Genomic DNA, 13,597 nt, shown 5'->3' on the forward strand with positions numbered 1-13,597 from the left:
CCATCGCGACCCCATGGACAACCTTCCTCCAGGCCTTCCTGTCCTCTACCATCCTCTGGAGTCCATTTAAGCTCACGCCGACTGCTTCAGTGACTCCATCCAGCCACCTCATTCTTTTGGCTCATTCTCCTTTTGCCCTCAATCTTTCCCAGCATTAGGCTCTTCTCCAGTGAGTCCTTCCTTCTCATTAAGTGGTCAAAGTATTTCAGTTTCATCTTCAGGATTTGGCCTTCTAAAGAGCAATCAGGGTTCATCTCCTCTAGGACTGACTGATTTGATCACCTTGCAGTTCAAGGGACTCGCAAGAGTCTTCTCCAGCACCAGAGTTCAAAGGCCTCAATTTTTTGGCGCTCAGCTTTTCTTATGGTCCAACTTTCACAGCCATACATTGCAACTGGGAAAACCATAGCCTTGACTATACACACTTTTGTTGGCAGGGTGATGTCTCTGCTTTTTAGTACGCTGTCTAGATTTGCCATAGCTTTCTTCCCCAGGAGCAAGCGTCTTTTAATTTCCTGGCTGCAGTCCCCATCTGCGGTGATCTTGGAGCCCAGGAAAATAAAATCTGTCACTACCTCCATTTCTTCCTCATCTATTAGCCAGGAATTGAGAGGGCCAGATGCCATGATCTTAGTTTTCTTAATGTTGAGTTTCAAGCCAACTTTTGCACTCTCCTTCTTCACCCACATCAAGAGGCTCTATAGTTCCTCTTCACTTTCTGCCATTAGAGTGGTATCATCTGCATATCTGAGGTTGTTGATATTTCTCCTGGCAATCTTAATTCCAACTTTTGATTCATCTAGCCCCACCTTTCTCATGATGTGCTCTACATATAAGTTAAATAGGCAGGACAACAGTATACAGCCTTGCTGGACTCCTTTCCCAATTTTGAACCATCAGTGGTTCCGTGTCCAGTTCTCACTGTTGCTTCTTGACCCATATATAGGTTTCTCAGACAAATAAGATGGTCTTGTACTCCCATCTCTTTAAAAACTTGACACAATTTGTTGTGATCCACACAATTGAAGGCTTTAGCATAGTCAATGAAACAGAAATAGAGTTTTTCGGGAACTCCCTAGCTTTCCCCATGATCCAGCGTATGTTGGCAGTTTGTTCCTCTGCCTCTACGAAATCCTGCCTGTACTTCTGGTAGTTCTCAATCCACATACTGCTGGAGCCTAGTTTGTAGGATTTTAAGCATAACCTTACTAGCATGTGAAATGAGTGCAATGGTGCAATATTTTGAACATTCTTTGGCATTGCCTTTCTTTGGAATTGGAATGTAAACTGACCTTTTCCAATCCTGTGGCCACTGTTGAGTTTTCCAAATTTGCTGGCAAATTGAGTGTAGCACTTACTGCCTCATCTTTTAAGATTTTGAATAGCTCACCTGGAATATTGTCACCTCCACTAGCTTCGTTGTTGCTCAGATTTCCTAAGGCCCATTTGACTTCACATTCTAGGATGTCTGGCTCGAGCTCAGTGACCACCCCATCATGGTTATCAGGGATGTTAAGATCGTTCTTGTATAGTTCTTCTGTGTAATTTTTCCACCTCTTCTTAATCTCTTTTGCCTCTGTTAGGTCCCTGCCATTTTTGTCCTTTATCATGCCCATCTTTGCATAAAACGTTCCCTTCATATCTCCAATTTTCTTGAAGAGATTTCTGGTCCTCCCTATTCTATTGTTTTCTTCAATTTCTTGGCACTGTTCATTTAAGAAGGCATTCTTATCTCTTCTGACTATTCTCTGGAATTCTGCATTCAGTTGGGTGTATCTGTCTCTTTCTCCCTTGCCTTTTGCTTCCCTTCTTTCTTCAGCTATTTGTAAGGCTTCCTCAGACAACCATTTTGCTTTCTTACCTTTCTTTTTCTTTGGGATGGTTTTAGTTGCTACCTCTTGTACAATGTTGCGAATATTTATCAGGGATATGATTTAGTGTATACCTGAGTGGCCTAGTGCTTTCCCCTACTTTCTTCAATTTAAGCCTAAATTTTGCAACCAGAAGCTCATGATCTGAGCCACAGTCAGCTCCTGGTCTTGTTTTTACTGACTGTATAGAGCTTCTCCATCTTTGGCTGCAGAGCACATAGTCAATTTGATTTCTGTGTTGACTGTCTGGTGATGTCCATGTGCAGAGTCGTCTCTTGGGTTGTTGGAAAAGAGTGTTTGCTATGACCATTGTATTATCTTGACAGAATTCTATCAGCCTGTGCCCTGCGTCATTTTGTACTCCAAGGCCAAACTTGTCTATTATTCTGGTTATCTTTTGGCTTCCTACTTTAGCATTCCAATCCCCCATGATGATAAGGACACATTTTTTTGGTGTTAATTCTATAAAGTGCTGTAGGGCTTCATAGAACCAGTCAATTTCATCCTCTTCAGCACCAGTGGTTGGGGCATAGACTTGGACTACTGTGATGTTGAATGGTTTGCCTTGGATTTGAACTATCATTCTGTCATTTTGAGCATTGTATGCCAGTATTGCTTTTCCTATTCTTTTATTGACTATGAAGGCTACTCCGTTTCTTCTGAGGGATTCTTGTCTGCAGTAGTACACGTGATGGCCATCTGAATTAAATTTACCCATTGTTGTCCATTTTAGTTCACTGATTCCTAAGATGTCGATGTTCAGTCTTGTCATCTCTTTTTTTGACCACGTCCAGCTTGCCTTGATTCATGGATCTGACATTCCAGGTTCCTATGGAGAAAAAAATCTTTACAGCATCGGACTTTCCTTTCACCACCAGATACATCCACAGCTGAGTGTCCTTTCAGCTTTGGCCCAGTCACTTCACTCTTTCTGGCGCTACTAGTACTAGCCCTCCGGTCTTCCCCAGTAGCATATTGGACACCTTCCGACCTGAGGGGCTCATCTTCCGATGCCATATCTTTTTTTCTTTTTGGTACTGTCCATGGGGTTTTCATGGCAAAGATCCTGGAGTGGGTTGCCATTTCCTTCTCCAGTGGATCACGTTTTGTCAGAACTCTCTGCTATGACCTGTCCGTCTTGGGTGGCCCTGCATGTCATTGAGCTACGCAAGCCCCTTCACCATGACAAGGCAGTAATCCATGAAGGAGACAGTTCTACATAGTTATCTGCTAATTGTGTTTTTTGGCAGATGGACATTTGTATGATTGCACTTAATTATACATAATTCTTGTATAAGTTGGTATTTTCCATCACCTAAGCAGTTGCAGGACAAGCTTCAATTTACTTTTTTTTAATAATAGTTTCCTTTTGTGCTATAGGTTGCTTCAGTCAAGAAGAATTGTTAAAAATATGGAAAGGATTATTTTACTGTATGTGGATGCAGGATAAACCTCTCTTGCAGGTATGTTACATGGAGTTGGAAAGGATCACAGTGATCGTTTAGTCCAGGGGTTCTTAATTGGCAAGTCCACAACCCTTTGAGGGTCCATGGATAGATTTCACAATGTGTGAATTTATGGGGGGGGGGGGGGAAACAACTTTATTTTCATATATATTACATGTTTTTTTTAATATTAGAGCATTTATTTGAGCTTAATTGATCTCCATAGATTTCACCAGACTCTCAGAGGCACATTTTTTACAGCTATCTTAATGTAGGATAATATATGCTCATCTATTAGTCATTTATAAATGTGAAGAAAGTATGTATTGATTGGTATTCATAATAATTTACGTGCATTCTATGCCACCTGCTTCATGAAATTCCAGGCAGCAATAATATTGATGGGCTCAATAAATAGGTATTTTGACTATTATCCGAACATTTTCATTTCACTTCCACGGATTGAAATAGACAGAACTTTTTATGTCAAAACATTGAATTCATACCTGAGATAGTATTCTTCTTGAGACATGATAAAATTGTCAGCTTTTCCAGACCTATTATTTTTCCATTTTGTTTAGGCAGCAGCTCTTATCCTAGTTAGCACAGCTAGTGCCAATTTGGAAAGGCCCTCTGCAGTTGAATTATTAAAAATATGGTTCATAAGTTTAAGCCGTTATATTCATTTTTGGTTTTAGCCTTAAAATGATTTTCTAACTATTTGTATAATAAATTATTTATTGATTCTGTCCTAACTGATTACCAGTTTTTAAAGTAAATAACCATTTTAGGACCGTGGTGGCTCAGGCTGTAAGATAGCCTGTTATTAAAACACAGCAGCCTGCAATTACTGCAGGTTCAAGTCCCACCAGGCCCAAGGTTGACTCAGCCTTTCATCCTTTATAAGGTAGGTAAAATGAGGACCCAGATTGTTGGGGGGGCAATAAGTTGACTTTGTAAATATACAAATAGAATGAGACTATTGCCTTACACACTGTAAGCCGCCCTGAGTCTTCGGAGAAGGGCGGGATATAAATGTAAATAAATAAATAAAAAATTGGTACTTTGCAAGCCTAACCCCGCCTCCATTCCCTGCTATGCTATGCAAAGGAAAGCGCTTCGGGGAACCAGGGAGGAAAGCATTTTCAGGTTGTTTGAAGGGGAGGGGGAAGATGCATGCTCTTAATTGCACACACCGTGGTTGGTGTTGGAGGAGGAGAGGCGGAGGAGCTGGGGATTCTGATGCTTTGGCCCTCTGCCCCCCTCCTCAGGCTGCCCCAGATAAGATCTCCACCAAGCTGTTTTGAGGAGGTTGTAGACGGCTTTGTAGTACTCGCTAAGCTGGCTCTTCAGCCACAGCACCTGGCACTCTCCACCATGCAGTCCTTGCAGTCCTTCACTAAGGAAAGAGCCAAATCCAGCATCATCCAGGAAGGTGCCCCCCCCCCACTTGTCAGCCTGGGTCCTCCCCCGTTTCTTTTGTAGAAGTAGTCAGCCATGTCCTCCGAGACCCGCTTGACGGTGGAGATTTTATCCGGGTGCAGCTTCCCCTTCCCCTTCAAACGACCGATCAGCCCCCCCACCCCTATTCCCTGATACACTATGCAAAGCGCTTTCCTCCCCGAATCCAAAAAGTGCAGCTGGCGCTGCCACCTGAAAATGCTTTCCTTGCTGGTTCAACAAAGCACATTGGAGGGAAACCGGCCACCGCCTGAAACGCTGCTTTACGAATTGCATCAGGCCAATGGGCAGTGGTGCTGGAAAGGAGGGACATTTTGCTTTAGGGGCTCCCAGGTATGGAGAGGGCTTAGGCGGTGGCTCCTCACATTGCTGGAAAGTGAAGTCATTGGGGCCATTGTCTGCTCTGAGCTGCCCACTGGGCGGCCAGAGGGGGAAGCAGCTGCGAACCGTGGGGCTCGCCTTGTTCACCGAAGCCGCCGGGCAGATTCCCCTGCCCCCAGACCGTCCCGAAGAGGCTCGTTCCTCAGGCTGTGCCCTGACTCTGCACACACAGCATGCGAGGGGTCTCTTTGGGGAAAGCGAGTAGTCCCTGTGGATCGCAGGAGCACCCTGATAAGTTTTCCAGAAAAAAACTTCTCAGTAATTGATGCCCTCTTTCCTAACCAAGTCTCTGAGGCACCTCTTGCTTGCAAGAGGAGGAGGAGGGCAGCTTAAAGCAGCGCCACCGTATGCTGGTAGGCAGAGGTAGAATTCTTTTTTTCTTGTTTTCCTCCCCCAAAATTAAGATGCATCTTATACGGTATATTAATATTCTGATCTACTAAAATCTGAAATATAAACAGTCTCTGAAGGCCTCTCCACAGAAGTATACATTAAGAGTCTCACGATCACATATAAGACTGTTTGATCTACTGTGTTTCCCTGAAAATAAGATCTACCCCAAAATAAGCTAGTCTGATTTTTAAGTGTGTGTCTAATATAAGCCCTACCCCAAAAATAACCCCTAATGAAGGGGGTGGGCATGGCTAGCACAGGAGGCAGCGAGCACACATGGGCCAATGGTGCCTGGCAGCAGACCATGCAGCACAGGTGAGTTGATTCTCTGTCCAAGGAGCAGACAGGCAGGGAGGCAAATGATCTAGATGGGCCACAGGAAAACCGAGAGTCAATGGGCCGGAGCAGTGGGCAGCTGCAGGAGGCTTATCTTTGCATGGCGGCACTGGCAGCTGATGGAGACAGAGGCACGGGGGGGAAGGCAGGTGATCTGGATGCGCCATGCGGGCCACGGGAAAGAGTTGGTAGGCTGCTGTGAGACACTCATCGTGTATCAGCTGCAGCGTGAGCGGCACGTCCAGTTCGCCTACCTCACGCCTCTGCCTCCGTCTGCTGCTTGGACAGGGAATCAACTCACCTGCACTACATGGGCTGCGCAACTCCACAGTGCACCAATCAAGGGACCAGCAGGCTACAGATGCTGCCAGATGCTGTCAGCCCCAGCATGATTGCAGCCTCTTGTGCACGTGCTGGGGGCAGGGTCCCAGCCAGGCTGATCACCCTGAAATCATATTTCTCTGAAAATAAGCCCTAGTGTTTATTTTGGAACCCAAAATATAAGACCTGGTCTTATTTTTGGGGAAACATGGTAGGAAACATCTGCATGTTCTACCTTCAGTGTTTGGTTGTCTTTGTATTTAACTATGACAGAAGAGCTTAATCAAGTTCAAATTGTATTGGTGCTTATATTATACCCATCATCAGTTTTCTATATTTAGGGAAGGTCTGATAGCAAGGTCAGCTTTCTGAGACCGGAATTTCCTGAATATTATACCTATAGGAATCTACTTTTGTGACATTATTACTAAACAAAATTCTAAATTTCCAGGAGGAGTTGTCAAATAATATATCACAACTAATCCATTTAATCAAGAATATGGATACTCGTAAGTGTCTTTATTTTTATTTATTTTATGTTTGGGAGCTTTTAGCCAAGGCTTTGCATCACAGATAGAAACAATGCAAGGAAGAATAAGTTATGGAGCCAGAGGTTTATTTCCTGGAGATTTATCAGAATCCTTAAACAGCAACAGCAAACATATTTCTAGCACATACCATTTTGGAGCAGAATACAGTACAGCAAGCTAGTATTTACTACAGGCCAGTATATTAGTATTAATATGAAGGATTAAATGGCAACCAAATTTAGATTCTTTATAGCTTAATGGTCTAGAAAAACGTAGCAACAACAAACTCCAAATCTGGATGTTTTTAAAAAGGGCTTAGATATTTTTAGACAAAGCTATTAACTTCTGCAAGTCATAAATTTATAAGGATGCATCTCTGAACACAGACTGCTGAGAAATATAGGTAGGAGGATTCTGTTGTGCTTTTATTCTCCCTCTATGTCGGGGTGTCCAAACTTGGCAACTTTAAGACTTGTGGACTTCAACTCCCAGAATTCCTCAGCCACCAAAGCTGGGAGTTGAAGTCCACAAGTCTTAAAGTTGCCAAGTTTTGACACTCCTGCTCTATGTGCTTTACTACCCATAGGGGCCTGGTTAACTATTATAGAGGTGGAATAGTAATCTGGACAGACTTTTGGTCTAATGGTCTCTGAGAACAGGTGACGAGAGAATACAAAAAGGGGGGGTTGCCCATTCTCAGCTTTGGCACTACCTATGCCAAGATTTCAGCTCAGGTGGATCAGCCCTAAGAGAATTCAGGGTTTAAGGTAACACCCCCTCTCCCACCCCAAAAAAGCAGGCTATAGATACCCAGCACTTTGGTTCCTTTGGTGTGTCTGCTGCTGGGATTCTTAAAGATTAATTTATCAATCACTTATGAAAGGTGACTGAAAATATTGAAGAAGAAAATATGGAATTTAAACATATTTATTATCTCAAAACAGGACACTTGTTCATTCAGACTTTCTGGCAAACTGTGAATCGTGAATGGAATGGATTAGACCGATTGCGTCTAGATAAATTTTACATGGTAAAGTTAAATTCTTCTTCCCTTTTTAAAAGTTCCTTGGAAAAAAGAGAATCAGAATCAGAATAGAGTTGGAAGGGACCTTGGAAGTCTTCGTCCAACCCGCTACTCAAGCAGAAGACCCTATACCATTTCAGATAGGTGGCTGTCCAGTCTTCTTAAAACCACCAATGTATCCAGGGATATATTGTTCCACAACAAAAGATTCACTTTCAGAAATAGGATTGGAAATAAAACAAATTAACGTCAATTTAAAATGCATTTTCTCATTTAAATGTGCTATTGCCATATGTTTATATTCTTATAAAATAAACTTCCTAAACAAAAGTACAACTTTGTTTGAAAAGAATTTCTAAATCATAGTTAGCACGTCATTAATTTTAATCCAGATTTCAGTTCCCTTTATTTACTTGAATAATTAATGTACAATACATACTGTATAGGAGTAATGTAACTGGTTGTTGGGTTTTTAGTATTTTATTATTTAGTGAAATTATGTTTAGATTTTATTATTTATTGCTGGTATTCCAAATATTTGTATTATGAATATTAATGCATTCATAATGTTAATGTAGTATAAACAATTATGAATCTTTGGTAGGTTCTATGATATAAAAATAGAAAAATATTCATTCCCTGTTATACAATTAAATTATTAATATTTTAGTCAAAACTAAGAAAAAAATATGTAAACTAGCATACACAATTAAAATTTCTGTATAATCCTTCAAATAGGATTCCTAGTTCTTAAATGCTTATTCAGATACAGCAAGAGATATGAGTTATTTGAAGCATTACAGATAGACCTGGAGTTATGATAGCTAATTCAGTGACTGTTATTACAATGGTACTGAATGAGAGGGACTTACAACCGTCCACACCATTACGGCTGTTCCAGTGTCCCCAAGGTCACATAATTGCAAGCTGAGCGCTCAGATTGACTTGAGATTATGACATTGCAGCAAAGTACAGTCACAATTGCCCTTTTTGATCTTATCTACAGCTTCCCACAAAAAAAAACACCGGGGAAGCTGGCAGCGAAGATCATAAGTTGCTCCTGCCACTTTTTATCCCAAGGACCCCACTATTCCATAAGAATATGAGATTTCAAGAACTTCATACTCAGTAGCACCTCCCATGCTCCATTGCATGCACACACCTTCTGCCAGCTCACTCGTACTCCCTGGTACCTCTTGTTAGCCTATCTGTGTTCCCTAGTGCCTACTTTTGGCACTTGCTAATTCCATGTGCTCCTTGCCCGACACTGAGGCCTATTGTTTTGTAAATAACAAGTTATTTATCAAAGTCATAGTAACGGGAATTCTGTTGTTGTTTCCTAAACAAATGTTTAATTTGATCTTTAATGTTCATATGACTGCTGTGCAGCTCTGCTTTTTGAAGATCATAGGAATTATAGTCCAATATATCTAGAAGGTGCCAGATTTGAGAAAATTGGTGCAATCAATTTCATAGGTAGATTTTAGTGATGCCATGTTTCCCCGAAAATAAGACCCTGTCTTATATTTTTTTGAACCCTGAAATAAGCACTTGGCCTTATTGCCATGCGCTCAGAAGTCCAGTTGGGCTTATTATCAGGCGACGTCTTACTTTGGGGGAAACAGGGTACTTGGGAAATAGAAGTGTTATAAAACATGCTATCTAGAGCCCTATGCTATATCTCCACCTCCATATCATTAGTCAATTTAGCAGCTGGCAAAATACTTATTTGAGGGAATGGATTTATTTAACAACCATGTAATTGCTTAATAACCACTTGGTTCACTTAACAGCCATGATGGCTGATTTTATGGCTGTCACAAAAACAGTTGTCAAGTCAAGTCACATAATGACCCACTTAATGACTGCAACAAGTTATGACCAAGAGTCTGGGTTCAGTTGTGGCCGTTAAATGAGGACTACCTGTACCTCCTTTCCCATTGTAAAAATGCTTTCCTGTATTCAGTGAATGAACAAGACATTGGACTTGTTTTTCTCACTCCTGCTTTCTCACTTATGGACCACAACCAAGACCTTTGTTCCACTCAGAAACAGTGGATGCACAGAAATCCACTGTGCATTCAGCCAACATAGCATTGGGTACTAAACTCATAACATGTGAACCTACAGTTCCTCCATGAGGTAGAAGTGTGTACAGAACATCCCTGTTTTGTTCAAGTTCTTTCAATACATCAAGTGCTGTCCTATAAACTTAATAACATGGTTGGAAAAATTGTATGCATCTTCTTTTTTCTAACCTAGTTGATCCGCATGATGCTGAGACAGTCCTTTGAAGTTCTGAAAAGAAATGAATGGAATGAAAGGTAGGCCATATCTGTTGTTTGTACAATATGCCTGTCTTTTGCGCTTTTGATTTTTCTCTTTATAAATACCTCACCATTGTGTTTGTAAATCATGCTTTATGGTACACCTAGTTTTGTAAATCAGATTGTGGCTTAGTGTGATGGATATATGCATTGATTTCTGTGAGATCAATATTTACCTGCTAACTACCAAACATAGCATTTCATCTATTAAAAATGATGTCGACATGACTTCTTTTTAACTGAGTGTTCTATGAATCATCTGCTCATTGATTTAATCTCATCTGATCTACAGGTAGTCTTCAACTTATGATCATTCAATGACCATTCAAAGTTGCAATGGTGCTGACTTTGAGTCTAGAGTATACTCAAAGTTATGACAACTACATCTCCCTCATAGTCACATGATGAAAATTTCACAGCTTGACAATCTGCTTGCTCTTACAACTGACTACAGGGGCACTACAACTGTCCCCACCAGCTATCTTTCCCCTCATTCTGTCCTTCTGGGTGTCTTGGGGCTGCTTTCCACCCAGCTGAGTCCCCACAGGCTTTGGGTCTACTTTCTGCATCATTGGGTCTCACCACCTTGGTCCTTCTCCCTGCCTTGTCATGTTTTGTTACACTTTCCTCTTCCAATGATTGCCTTTCCAAAAGATAGCCCAACCAATGGTTTCCAGGGACCATGTGTGAACTGGGGAAGTGCTGCCATCCTGGAAGTGGGTGCCATTTGTGGAATCTCTCAGAAGGGTGTAATTTTCCACATTGGCGCCCACCTCTAGAATGGTGCAAGAAAGGCTGCATATCACATCAGCTGGTGCTCTTTTGGAAAGCTGATCTTCAAAGTGGTAAGTGGAGGAAAGCATGATGGAGCAGTGAGGAGGCCCAAAAGTGTGGGAAGTGGGCCTGAGGCCTCTGAGGACCCAACCAGGTGCGAAACAGACCTAGGTTCTGTGGGGATCTAGGCAAGTGAAAAGCTTTGCAAAGAGCACCTTGGGGTAAGGGAGGCCCTGGGAGCACAGGCAATATGTGAATTGCCGAAGTGCCTCTGTGGGGGCATGGTCCTAAAATAGAATGCAGGCCTGCGCCAGGTCCCAGGACCTCCCCCATCCCTTGGTGCCCTGTATTCCACTTAATGACCACAATGGGAAGAGCTGAGATTTCAATTGTTGAGTGAGAGGGTGTGTGTCATATGGGCATCTTGCTTAACAACCACTATGACTTAACTATCATAATTTTGGGCTCAAGTGTGGTTGTAAGTCAAGGACAACTATATATAACTCTTCTCATTACTCTATATCAAAGAAGACACAAGACTGAAACCAAGCTGGGAAGTTGCATTAATTGTACCATTAAAATGGACAACTGCATATGTTTATAAAATACAGTAGCTTATCAATTTTAACTACGATACAGATACTAAGTGAAATTGTGATACAAGATGTAGGATCGCCTTTTAAAATGAAGTTATAAAATCAGGTCGTCTCAGCTATTTTTTAAAAAGTGTATACTAGTGATAGATTTGGACCCTGTTTCGGTGTCTGGCACGTGAACTTCTTTTTTCTTGTTCCTACATTACATGGAGATGAAACCATTTGGTCCATGCTTTGCCAAATGTATTTCGGTGAGCACTTTTTGGACCTGACAAAAGGTTTATGATGTAATGCAACTGAATAGAATAAATGACACTAACATTTCTTCCCAGTTTAATTGAACGATTCCTGAACATGTTAATAATGGAAGTTATGCATCCAGACAGCCATGCTCCCATTGGAATTAAATTGCATTTCATTGATATCTATCTGGAAGAACTGGCTAATGTTGGAGCCAAAGAGGTCAGTAGCAAATTGCATGACATTTAGACTTCTCTATGCTAGCCCTAAGACCTGAAAAGCATCAGGTTAGGGGAATTACTTCTTTATAACATGTATTAAAACCAGTGATGTCAAGTTTTTACTGTGTGATGCTCTAAAGTTCAGTTTATTTTATTTTGTGAACAGTATCCTGGTTTCCAATTAGTTTTATATACATGAAAGGAATAAAAGCAAATAAGCATACAAACAGAAAATACAAAAAGAAACAAATGTGAAAAAGAAATGTGAAAAACAGTTAACTTTACCCATTAATCCCAGTATGTAAAAAACCCATTTTAATAGCTTGTCATCCTCCCTAAATCTAACATACTCTCTCTTTTCCCTATTGGTTATCTTTTAAGTAAAAAAATACAAATCCATAGGCGAAACAAACCTTGTGTTCATCGAAGTGTGACAATGCCCTTTTTTCTATGACTATAATATACTATATATATATATATATATATGTAGGTCTTTGGTTATTCGGGTTTTCTCCCGCGTAAAATTGGAAGTGTCTTGGCGACGTTTCGACGAAGTCTCATTCGTCATCTTCAGGCTTCAGCTTCGTGCTTCTGGGAGCACGAAGGTGCTTCTGGTGCTTCTTTTGCTCCCAGAAGCACGGCTGAAGCCTGAAGATGACGAATGAGACTTTGTCAAACGCCGCCAAGACACTTCCAATTTTATGCGGAGAAAACCCAAATAACCAAAGACCTACATACAAACACCCGCGAAAACCTCAGAAAACAAATATATATATATATATATATATATATATATATATATATATATATATATATATATATATATATATATATATATATATATATATACACACACACATACATACATACATACATACATATACATACATACAGTATTTTAGTTTAAATTTCAAGAGTCAGCTTATCTGAAGGTATACATAACAATATTTAAAATGTATATTTTCTGCATTCTAGAGTTATACTATTAATTTATTAATTAATTAATTTATTATTAATTTAAAAAAAGGACCTCTGTGGCTCAGACTGGTAAGACAGTCTGTTATTAACACAGCTGCCTGCAATTACTGCAGGTTCTAGTCCCACCAGGCCCAAGGTTGACTCAGCCTTCCATCCCTTATAAGGTAGGTAAAATGAGGACCCAGATTGTTGGGGGCAATAAGTTGACTTTGTATATAATATACAAATAGGATGAAGACTATTGCTAACATAGTGTAAGCCGCCCTGAGTCTTCGGAGAAGGGCGGGATATAAATGCAAATAAAAAAAAAATAACCAGTTCATCTTTATTTTGGAACATCTTATGCCAATAATCAATATTTTCTCTTTGCTGGTAGCGCTTTGCCCTTTCTGTCTACTGTATATAAATAATAAACTGCAGTTGTGCATGGAGTGATGGTAATAGAAATGTCTTTTCCATTTTTTCTGGTTTTGAATCTTTATATTAGAAGTAGTACACAGTGATTGCAGTACTGATTATATCAGTGCGAATAACTGCTGAAATATCTATTGTATAAGAATTGCTCAAAATTCTGAAAGCATTTCAGTCGATTATGTAATCATTCCAAATAAACTCTACCTTTTCTCGTTATTCTTTTTTCTTCTGGAATAAGTTATTTCAGTTTCGGGTAGCTCTTGGATTTTGGATAATGATTTTAGA

General features: G+C 40.6%; 1 protein-coding gene across 3 annotated transcripts in view; it reads left to right on the top strand.

Annotated features, from left to right (window-relative positions):
• RRP1B (ribosomal RNA processing 1B) overlaps positions 1–13,597 on the top strand; it is a 28,518-nt gene that overhangs the window by 474 nt on the left and 14,447 nt on the right. For 2 of the 3 annotated variants that reach the window (XR_009155370.1, XM_058185586.1), the window contains exons 2-6: positions 3,252–3,334; positions 6,660–6,717; positions 7,683–7,768; positions 10,025–10,086; positions 11,792–11,921. Coding sequence is in view for 2 of the 3 variants with exons in the window: in XM_058185586.1 (XP_058041569.1) it covers positions 3,252–3,334; positions 6,660–6,717; positions 7,683–7,768; positions 10,025–10,086; positions 11,792–11,921 (419 nt within the window). In the remaining variant the exon portion in view is untranslated. The remainder of the gene's footprint in view (positions 1–3,251; positions 3,335–6,659; positions 6,718–7,682; positions 7,769–10,024; positions 10,087–11,791; positions 11,922–13,597) is intronic. The other variant, XM_058185587.1, reaches the window with a different exon arrangement.

This window comes from Ahaetulla prasina, chromosome 5, assembly GCF_028640845.1.
Source record: "Ahaetulla prasina isolate Xishuangbanna chromosome 5, ASM2864084v1, whole genome shotgun sequence".
Lineage (NCBI taxonomy): Eukaryota > Metazoa > Chordata > Lepidosauria > Squamata > Colubridae > Ahaetulla > Ahaetulla prasina.